Here is an 11,158-nt window from a genome sequence, read left to right as displayed (position 1 = left end):
AAAAAAAAAAAAAAAAAAAAAAAACAACAACAACAACAACAAAAGAATTGAGGTTGCAGAAGAGGTTTTCATGAAAAAAGAGAAGAAGAAAAAAGAAATCAAGCAATCAAGGTCTGAAATAGAAGTTTTCACACAAAAAGAAAAAAAATTAAAGTGTGGGAGGTCTAAAGAGCGAACAAGAGATATAATGAGTAAATTATTGAAATATATATGAATAACAAACGTAAGGTTATTTTTAGAATTTGAAAGGAGGTCTAATGAGCAAATGCTTATTTTTAAAAATAAAAAGGAGGTGTAAAGAGACAGAGAGGTACAATAAGCAAATCTAGAGGTCCCAATAACCGCACTCAAAACATAATTGTAATTATTGAATGAAAATCGTTCAGTTTAGTGTTAACATTTACTAATTAACAACTGGAATATGAATATTGTGAGTTATTTATTAATCTAATGACAATTATGATTGTTTATGGCTAGCACGAAGTCGGAATCTGCATTCTCATTTCATAATATTTGTGTTAGAATTATTGCTTGAGATGTCATATCGAAAAGAATTTTATACTAACTTACTCGGAGTTTTTAAGTATAAAAGTTGGATTATGATCATCATGATTAAGTATCAATCTCAAGTTATATGGACATGTTTGAACGTTCATGATGAAGAAAGATTTGTTTGGTTGTAGAGATTAGAGAATGAGATGTTGATTCCTTAATCATTAAGTCTTGAGTCTCTATTCATTGGTTCTGTTCCAGTCTTGAGTCTTCCGGATCACACCAACCAAACTCCGTAGTTGGTATGCATACCTCGTGGAGATTGTATAAACGCGACGCAAGGCGCGTATCGAATGTGCCTGGAACTCCCTCAGTTTTTTACTTTTTAGACTGATAGTACGCATTGACCTGTGTGAGATGGACTTAATGGTCTCATTAAGTCAAACTTGTAAGTGTAAGCAGCAGCTTTTCAAAGTTAATTTATTACCATTTTACCTTTTACATCCGTCAAGAATGTGACTTTATTACTAAAATAAAAAATGATAATTTTGGAAAATAATTCAAGAATGATAATTTTGAAAAATAGTCCAAGACGTGTTTATTTTGTCCAGTATTATTTAGTCTAACTGCATAGTCTTTTTTTCGTAAATAGAAGGTTGTAAGTTCGACTCAAGAATATTTGAGTTGTTTACATGATAAAAAAATGTGATTCATCTTCTAGTTTGAGCTGACATTTTGTACACTGATGGAGAGTTCTAGTTACATCTCTAAATCTACTAAATACATCTTCTTTTATTTTTGTAAGATTTTATTTCCTTTTTTTTCTTGATGGAGGTGCAACTTTACCGATAGCGCGTACGTATAAACTCGCTAAAGCAAAATCAATGTTATATTCTCATCTGATTGAAAACTTCACCGACATGCACATTCAATTCAAATCAACAACTAAAACGATCATTTTAAAAAAAAAAAGGTTAAATTTCATAAATTTATTATGAAGTAAAAGATAACTTGTGAAAGTGGAAAGTAGAAATTAGAAGGTGGACTAAAGCCAAGAGATTGTAAATAAAACTTGTGAAACCATTTATCATACTATCATAGTGGCAGACACGGCTGATACATTGTACACAGATCAACAAAATATCATATACAAACTGCCATGCTAATGTGAAAATTAACCCCATTTGATAATACCTCCCACACATTTATCCTTTCAGAACACCATTTTAATTTGTTTATAGTGGCTGAATTTCTTAGGGGAATCATGAATATAAAATGGGACTATCCACATAAAATTATGTAACATTTTAAACTATGTTGTCATGGATTCAGTGTACAAATGAAAGATGCATTTTGATTCCAAATCTGTTCATTGAGCTTGTTCTGAAATTAAGACTTGTTATAGACTTAAACTAAGATCAAGTGATTTATTCAGGGCCTACTGGTCAAGTAGAGTTTCATTATATTGGTTAGTCCTCTTGGGTGCCATGTAATTGGAACAAATAATGAATGGGAGCTGTAAGTGCACATCAAGGATTATTCAAGTTCAATTCAAATTTACATATCATGTGGTTGGCATTGAAGTCAAGGAACTGATGAAAAATCATAGTACTTGTGACTAGAATTCAAGCATGCAATAATTAAATCACATATAATATTGAATCCAAATTAAGCAATCAAAAGTGTCAAAATTTCATAATGTTCTAGATTGGATAGCATCTTCTTTTCTTGCATTATTATTTTTTGTTTAAGAAAGGGGCATTCATCTGTCTCATCTTTCATTCTTTTCTACATGTCATGCTTTAAATTTGGTGATATCCTCGTCAAAAAGGAGGGTTGGTTATGCTTTCCTTTTCCTTTTCTCTATTTCAAACCCTCAAAGCCAATTATTCTTTGTTCTTCCTCCTTTTTATGAAAAGAGATATAGGGATTGATCTATACTAAACTCACAAGTCATAAGTTACAACTAAATATTTTTGACCTTATTAGGGATGTAAAATAGGCAAGGCCGACCGACCGTATCAAAATATGTGAAGTCCAAACCCGGTTCATGAGCAGGTAAAATTTGGGCCATAAATGCCGCACGTTGTCCGAACAATAAAAATTATTAAATTCAAAGTGATTAAGAGTTGTGAAATTTATGCACCTTAAATTGAAATCCACATATTTGTGATTAATATAGATTTTGATTTACTTAGATTTTAAAACACGTTGCCATACTGAGCTCTAATGGGCCAGGCAAAACTCAATCATTAGCTCTGTCAGAGCAGGCCTATAACCAAAAAAATAGGCTAAGTTTGGGTATGTCTATCGGCCTTGGGTTGAATTTACAACAAATTAAATAAAAAAGAAGCAAAAGGAATTACTGTATGCAGATCGGAAGTAATTTCTTCACTGCCCTTTTCGGAAGCTGGAGGCTACTCGATCAAACATACTCAGGAAGTTAGAGATTGAAGATTCTAGCGTAGCAATAAGGACTTGTAGAACTTTTGGAATCTGAAGAAGCAAGTGAGCAGGAAGACTGATCATGAATATATACATTGCTCATTTTGATCTGGCTAGCTACAAAAAGCTCCCGAGCAATAGTATACCATTCAAAATAAGAACCTCAACCTGCAACTCGACTGTCATCGATCCTCGTAAGTTTCTCTATACTGTGTACAAACTTTCCTAATAATTAAGTCAGAAGAGTTGTAAAGTCATGTAAAGGAAACACGAATGCATCTTTTGATCTGTTTTTTTATTGTTGATCAATTATACCTATTTTGGGCTGTTCCACATACACATATATATGATGCATCTGTTCAAGGGCTCAAGCTTCTTCTCTGTCTGGCTTCCATGAAAACATGTACATATAATATGTGTGCTTTGTATAATCTTTTCACATCAGTAATAATATATATGTAAACATAGAACAAGTACCAAAAGGTTAAGGACTAATGACACATGCAAAACCCTTTAATTAAAAGGTATCAAATATTTTATCCGCAAAATGGATTATGGAAAAGAGATTCAAATGTATATAGGGGTTCTTTCTAATTTCGATTTACTACATGCAGGCATGAGTTTAATCGGTTCGTGAATCATTTTTCGTTCCCCCCTTTCAAAAACGAGTTGGCTAGAGGGATTCAGTTCATGATGACAGAGGGCAAGGGAAATGACCGTTGATTGATATCAGAGACGCCGGAACAGTTACTCAAACTTGGAGCGAAAATAGGCATGAAGATGAACTACTGGCATCCATGATTGGAGGAAAACTTAGCCAGCTGCCTCCACCAACACTCCAACAGTAGTTCCTACTTGCATCTTTTGGATACCTAGGCTACTGCGCAGGAATGCTGAAGAGTCTTTTGTTCCAGGTTTAGTTTCAATCGGGCCAATTCACCACGGAGAAGATAACCTGAAAGCGTTGGAAGAAGTTAAACTATTGTATTTGCAAGGTCTCCTTGATCGAAAGCCAACACCTGCGACTAGCCTGCACAACTTTGTCAAAGAAATTAGAAGCATGGAACAAGATTGCCGCAACTGTTATGATGAAAAGTTCCCTCATTTTTCTAGTGAAAAATTTGTGGAAATGATGGTGGTTGATGGTTGCTTTGTTATTGAATTGTTCCGCAAGTTTTTAGGAGAGGTTCTCAAACCTAAGGGTGATCCTGTGTTTTCCGAGTCATGGATGCTCACTGCAATTAAAACCGACTTGCTTTTACTTGAAAACCAGCTTCCTTGGAGAGTTCTTAACAGTTTATTTCACCTCACATCTGATGCCGAAGCTGGCAAGCTTCCTCTTACTGAGCTTACTCTTAAGTATTTTAAGGGGTGCACACGGGGGTGGAGTGATCTACGTGCTATTAATGCAGCGTTACCACAGCATCTGCTGGACTTTTTATGTAATTCTTTACATGAATCGTCTGCTGAATCAGAGACTCGGAACTATGGTAAACGGACCTCAATTCTCTCTGCAATAGAGCTTGATCAGCATGGAGTCCTTATTAGTCCTGGTTCCGATATCTTATAACATGTGCAAAGTGACATTCTGCAACGGAGTTCTTACAATTCCACCAATAATAGTTCATGAGAATGGAGAATCTCTCTTTAGAAACCTCAGAGCCTATGCACAGTTGGAACCAAGTAACAAAAGTGAACTGATCTCATATTTTGTGTTGTTGAATGACCTTATTAGGTGCGATGAAGATGTGGAGATACTCATTAGAAGAAATATTATCAGAAACGTTGCGGCTGATGACATAAGATGGTTTGCAGAAGATCGGTTCAACACTGTTGGACTCATCAACAATTTCTCTTACTCGGATCTAGACAAATACCACCATGCAGCCTGGAATATGTGGCGAGGGATACTAAGGAGTGAATATTTCAAAAGTCCGTGGGATGCAATTAATCTGTGTGTTGTTATCATCCTTGTTACAACTTTCACTTTCCTTCATACCCTTTACACCATTCTGTCTTACTACAAGTAAGCCATGTAACTGTGCTTTCCTTTGCTCATATCAATGTGTGAACTGTAACTTACTTATTATTATTATTATTTTTATTTTATTTATTTTTTATTTTTTTTAGAGAAATGAATAATTCATTAATCAAGGGACAAGCCAAATTACAAAGCCTACAAACGCGAGGCTGATAATCAAATAACAACAAAGAGCTCAATTTACTTATGTTGTAAACTCTATGTCTGAAACAATATATGTCAATGTCTTAATCGGTTTCGTGTAACTTTCTGAATCGAGTTCCTGTTGAAAATTCAGTGTTCTCATTTGGATTTCATTTCTAACTGTGTATACTTCCTACAAACATTAAACAGTAGCGTATTTATCTCAGCTTTGTTCCAAACTTAAGTAAGATATGTAGCATACCTTCTGTTGACACTTGATATTTATAGCGTCTTAAGGTTTAGGGTCTTAAGGAGAGTCTTCCTCTAGGCTTCCTTTTATGCAAGAGGAATGGCTCATTTGGACTGATGATGGTTAGGAGCTTTAAGTAATTCATGAAGTATAATTCAGGTTTTGAAATGTTCAATTCAAATCTATAATATCACATGATTTCATCAAATGACAAAATCAGAATACTCGTTACTATAATTCAAGCGTAGGAATAATTGAATCATGCACATTACTGAATCCCCAACTGAGCAATCGAAAGTGCTCATCTTTGTGATTTAGAAAGCCACCAAGATTTCATAATGATGTAAAATATAATCTGGAAAAAAGGGGTTGTACTCAGCCCTGTGATGAGTGGTAGATGACACATTCTTTTCATGCATCTTTTTCTCTGGAAAGGGGCATTCATCTGCCTCATATTTCATTCTTCTCCAATATGTCATGCTTTAATTTTTTTTTTTTATTCCTTGCCAAAAAGGAAGGTTGATATGCTTTCCTTTTCCTTTTGATCCTTTTCAAAATCCAAAGCAAATGATATTTTTTCTTCTTCTTTTGCTCCGTTTCAGAATCCAAAGCTAAAGAATAGCAGAGAGACATTTAAAGCCCAAACAAAATTCAGTAATTCACAATGTCACACTCACACCCACATTCACACAGCATCACTATGCGCCTTGAAGAGCAAAGACGCGAGGATCATTGAAGGAGTCTTCAATCTCAGAACTTCACAAACAGAGCTATGATACGATGTTAGACAACTACTAACGTCAAAAGTTCCGAGTGTTAACAATTAAGGAATGAGTTGATAATGTATATCAAGCTTGCACACGCACCTCAAAAGTATACATTTTAGAAATAAACTGAAAAGTGAAATAGAGGTGACATGAGGGAGGAAAATGCTGCACTCCTTGGGACTAATCATTCATGTAAACATAAATATACAGGTAGTGGTGCACTCAGGATGATTAGGTTTCTTCAATATCTAGATGGAGTGGGGAGATGAGAGGATAAGAATTGAGTTGGTTTCTACTAGAGAAAAGGTAAGTCTAAAGTTAACTTTCATTTTTTATAGTGATTATCTGATTGTTCATACCAATTGCTGTCTTCTGTTTCTGTATGATGGCACACCAACTTCAAGGCTTGAAGGAAACATTTGATAATTTGGTCCTACAACCCTAAGCACAGAAGGCAGTTATATTTTATGGTAAATATTAGGAATCATGAAACAAAAATGCAGGCCCAAAATGACCTCACACAGAACTGCAACTAGATGACAGTGACAAATGTATAGCCATAAGGGCACCGGAACACAACAACAAATAGAAAGAACAGACTTGATTCTGTACCAAGTAGAATCATCCAACCCAGATTAATAAGAAAACTAACTCTACAACAGGAAAATCTTTAATTTCTGCTAAAAGAATTGAAAATAGCAACAAATTATAAATGCTCAAACGCTTAAATTTAGCTTTTCTGGTACTATATATAGTTCACTCTTCTCAGATACTAAGCATATTCACCTACTATATGAACATATATTATTTGATATACCAGAAGATTTATGACATATATCAAGTCCAGCAATTAAACATATTTAATTACAGCAATGATTGCCACCAGTATGCAGTAGTTAATCTACACCAACATTTGGCCAATTGGTATCCAGGCATATTATACTGTCAACTTCACAAAGAGTTTTGAAGTCTTATTTATTTGGTGAGCATATATAAACAAAAGCATGGAATATAAATCCAAAGCATGGTTATTCACTAATCAGACAATTTGTTTCAGGTAAGTTGTCAATTCAAAGGCAGCTACTTATTTTGAGAAATTGCATTTTTAAAGAGGTTACTTGAGAAAATGAACAAGGCAAAGCGACCTGAGGCTTGTAATTAGTTATGGGGTATCCCTCTACCAACTACCCTTTGTTCTCCTCCTCCTGTTTCTTATTGCAGGAGTTTTCACAGCACACATTCCACAATTACTAAAACAACTAAACAATGCAAACTACCTACTAATCCCCTCAATAAAGAATTCCCATTTCGGTAAACCGATTTCTAGAACTCTTAAGAGGGTTATTGTGAGGTCGCACTCAGTTTCTTCACCTCACATTGCTTCAATTCTCTGCTTGCTTAGTCAACACAATCTTTAAAACAAATCATCTTCACCCAAAAATTTAAAAGGGGGAAAAGAAAGAGAGCCTAAACACACACTCACCTTTGTTGTGTTGTGGCAAACAGAAACAGAAACCACCCTCAAAGATGAAGAACAGCAACACCAAGCTGATTCTTCTCCACCCTTACATCCAAAAACAAGGCAGCTCCAACCGCCTATGGCTTCTCACCTTCATGTCCTTGTTCACCCTCGCCTTTCTTCTCACAATCATCTACACCAGCGGTTTGTATGTATATTCAACAGCAACCACAACAGCCACCTCAACCGCGAACACAGCCGCCACAATAACTGCCACCAACTCCCCAATGCCGACCACCGTGATCAACACGCTCCTCCACTACGCTTCCAAATCAAACGACACGTTCAAGATGTCGTACTCCGAGATCAAACCCATCTCGGACGTACTACGTAAATGCTCCTCCCCTTGTAACTTCCTCATCTTCGGCCTCACACACGAAACCCTTCTCTGGAAAGCCCTAAACCACAACGGCAGGACTGTCTTCATCGACGAGAACCGCTACTACGCCGCCTACATAGAAGAAAAGCACCCGGAAATCGACGCCTACGATGTTCAATACACAACCAAGACTAAAGAAATGACCGAGTTGATCAAAGTCGCCAAAGAACAGATCAGAAACGAGTGCCGGCCGGTTCAGAATCTCTTGTTCTCGGAATGCAAGCTCGGAATCAACGATCTTCCGAACCATGTATACGAGGTGGACTGGGACGTAATCCTGATCGACGGACCAAGAGGAGACTGGCCGGACTCTCCCGGGAGAATCTCTCCTATATTCACGTCCGGCGTTTTGGCCCGGAGCAAAAAAGGCGGGAGCGGGAAGACGCACGTGTTCGTTCATGACTTCAGGAGAAACGTGGAGAGGGTTTGCGGGGATGAGTTTCTGTGCAGAGAGAATTTGGTGGAGGAGAGTGAGACGCTGGGGCATTATGTGGTGGAGAGGATGGAGGAGACTAGCTTCCAGTTCTGTCGCAACAACAACAACCGTGGAGTGACGTCATCGTCGTCGTCGGCGGCGAATAATTCGTCTCCTTATTCTTCCTCGTCTAAGTAAATGTGGGTATGGATTTCTTGTAGTAATAACGATCGTCTATACAGATTCGTCACACGTGTAATGGGGGTATATGGCATTGGCGCCATAAGGGGTTGTATATTTAAGGTTCGTTTTGATTTTTAGAAATTTTCTGTTTTTGTTTGGGTGGGGAAGTGTAAAAAATAATTCTTTCTTTTTTCTTTTTGGGCACAACTGTAATTTTTCCACACTGAAATGAAAATATAAGTTTCAGTTTATGGGAAGATTCTAGCATACCATATGGTATATTATGCCTCATAAAATATGTGGTTATCATTAATTGAAGAAGCACCTAAATGACCATGTGATAATCATTTACCTCTTTAAAAGTCCTCATGTGTTATACAATTAGACACATTTACAATAGTTATGTCATATTATAAGATATGATAGACAAACCCTTATGAACCTTTTTCTTTGCGGTTCGTTCCCATTTTATTATCAGTACTTGAACCTAGACACCACGCTCGAGCTCGATCTTAACTCTGGAGTAGTCACTCGACGACGAGTTTGAGTTTGGAATTGTGAGCCCTCGAGTTTGTTTCTGAGTCAGACTGCTCTGGCTTCCTCTTTGTTGGATGGCGGCGGATTCCAAGGGTAAGCAACAACGACAAGTGGGGCAGAGATTGAGGTCCGAAATGGCGAAGGTCCATGCGGCATGAGTCAAGGCGGAATGCGTGAGGTACATATGCTAGGTTTGGGCGTGCCACATGTCGTGGGCCAAGCCAAGCGGGTTGGTGGAGACTAGAGTTAGGTCTATTCCATGGGTGCTCTTGGTCTAGCTTCGTTGGACTGGGCTTTCCAACTCCTAAGCCCATAATTATTGGGCTACTATGGTTTAGATTAGTTTTCTTTAGATGATAACGAGTGGGTATGTAATAGCTATCTTGACATGACAATTATTTTCCATTTCTTTGAAAAAAAAATGATTAGGCTTTTCTTGAGAATCAATATAGTGTGTCAATATGATATTATTCAAAGAAAAAAAAATCTGAAACATAATTTTTTTTATTTATTCATATATGGATATTGTCGAAAATTTGACATATTTTTAACTTGTTTGGAATTAATAGAACTATTCTTCAAGGATTGGATAACAAGGTTCTCATCAACCTATTTTTGGTATACGGTGGTCTGCGACATTACCATGCTTATCCTCCCAAATCCATACACGGTTGCAACAAACGTTCATAATTACCCCTTCGCCTGGTTTTACGATCACTGTAGTTGTTTCCATCAATGTTCACCAGAAATCATGAAGTCCGTCGGCTCCAAATCCTACCTACAACTATAAAACACATGCGTTAGAGAGGGTAGATATGAGTTGCCGACCTTCCACTCTTTGACGCCTAAGTCAGACGATTATGAGGGAGAGGTAAGTAGAGTAGAACTAGGAGTGGTGACTTACCTTTTGTGAGATGTGATGTCTCTATTTAAAGAGATAGGGTATGCTTCTACTCTCAAATTACTATATTGCCCCTAAGTGGAGAGTGTGGACTCTTGGGCTATCATATGTGTTGGGCCATTTTTAAACCTCCTTTAGGTGACGTTTGGCGTGTGATCTAGATGTTTGGGCCCGGAAAATGGTCCGGGTATAAACATGATACTATAGTTTAGATTAGTTTTCTTTAGGTGATAGCGAGTGGGTATGTAATTGCTATCTTGGCATGATAATTATTTTCCATTTCTTCGAAAACAAATGATTATGCTTTTCTTGAGAATCAATATACTGTATCAACATGATATTATTCAAAAAAAAAAAATCTTAAACATAATTTTTTTTATTCATATATTGATATTGTCGAAAATTTGACATATTTTTAATTTATTTGGAATTAATAGAACACGGTAGTCATCAATATTCTTCAAGGATTGGATAACGAGGTTCTCATCAACCTATTTTTGGTATATGGAGGTCTGCGACATTACCATGCTTATCCTCCCAAATCCATACACGGTTGCAACAAACGTTCATAATTACCCCTTCACCTGGTTTTACGATCACTGCAGTAACAAAGGGATTGTCCTTCTCGATCATTATTTTGGCTAGCTGCACAGGCTTTCCAACTAGCTCAGGCCATTCATGTTTGTTATTTTCTTACCTAAAAAAAATTAAACAATATGTGAGAGAGAGAGAGAGAGAGAGAGAGAACCGTGGGTTGGTTGGTTAGGAAGTTAATTGACAACATTAAGGTCATGAGTTCAAAGTTCAAACATCACACTGACATACGTAGGGTGTTTGTGTGTGTGTGTGTGTGAGAGAGAGAGAGAGAGAGAATGAACCTTGACTTGGGCATCCTGCTGCCCTGCTAATACAAGGAATGTTACGATAACCAGACATTTTGACGGTTGCTTATGGCAAAGTAGAAGAAACAAATATGCCTATATATAGGTCTTTTATCGTGTCAAAACTGTAAAAACATTAAGGTCCAATTGTTGACCAAATAAATTATGCTTAACCATTTTTAGATGTGAATATAGGGATATAAGGATAAAACAATTTAATTTAAT

General features: G+C 36.8%; 1 protein-coding gene across 1 annotated transcript; it reads left to right on the top strand.

The window, feature by feature from the left end:
* Nucleotides 1–7,572: 7,572 nt before the first annotated feature.
* On the top strand, nucleotides 7,573–8,937 carry LOC101311316 (protein IRX15-like). The gene has a single exon (XM_004287960.1). The coding sequence runs from the start codon at nucleotides 7,646–7,648 to the stop codon at nucleotides 8,627–8,629; it is 984 nt and encodes a 327-aa protein (XP_004288008.1). The 5' UTR covers nucleotides 7,573–7,645; the 3' UTR covers nucleotides 8,630–8,937.
* The last annotated feature ends 2,221 nt before the right edge of the window (nucleotides 8,938–11,158 follow it).

This window comes from Fragaria vesca, linkage group LG1 (assembly GCF_000184155.1).
Source record: "Fragaria vesca subsp. vesca linkage group LG1, FraVesHawaii_1.0, whole genome shotgun sequence".
NCBI classification, from domain to species: domain Eukaryota; kingdom Viridiplantae; phylum Streptophyta; class Magnoliopsida; order Rosales; family Rosaceae; genus Fragaria; species Fragaria vesca.
This window is presented reverse-complemented; position numbering and strand designations above follow the sequence as displayed.

What these genes read in the sequence shown, in the direction of transcription:
- LOC101311316 (XM_004287960.1), top strand. Translation starts at nt 7,646, where the DNA reads ATGAAGAACAGCAACACCAAGCTGATTCTTCTCCACCCTTACATCCAA.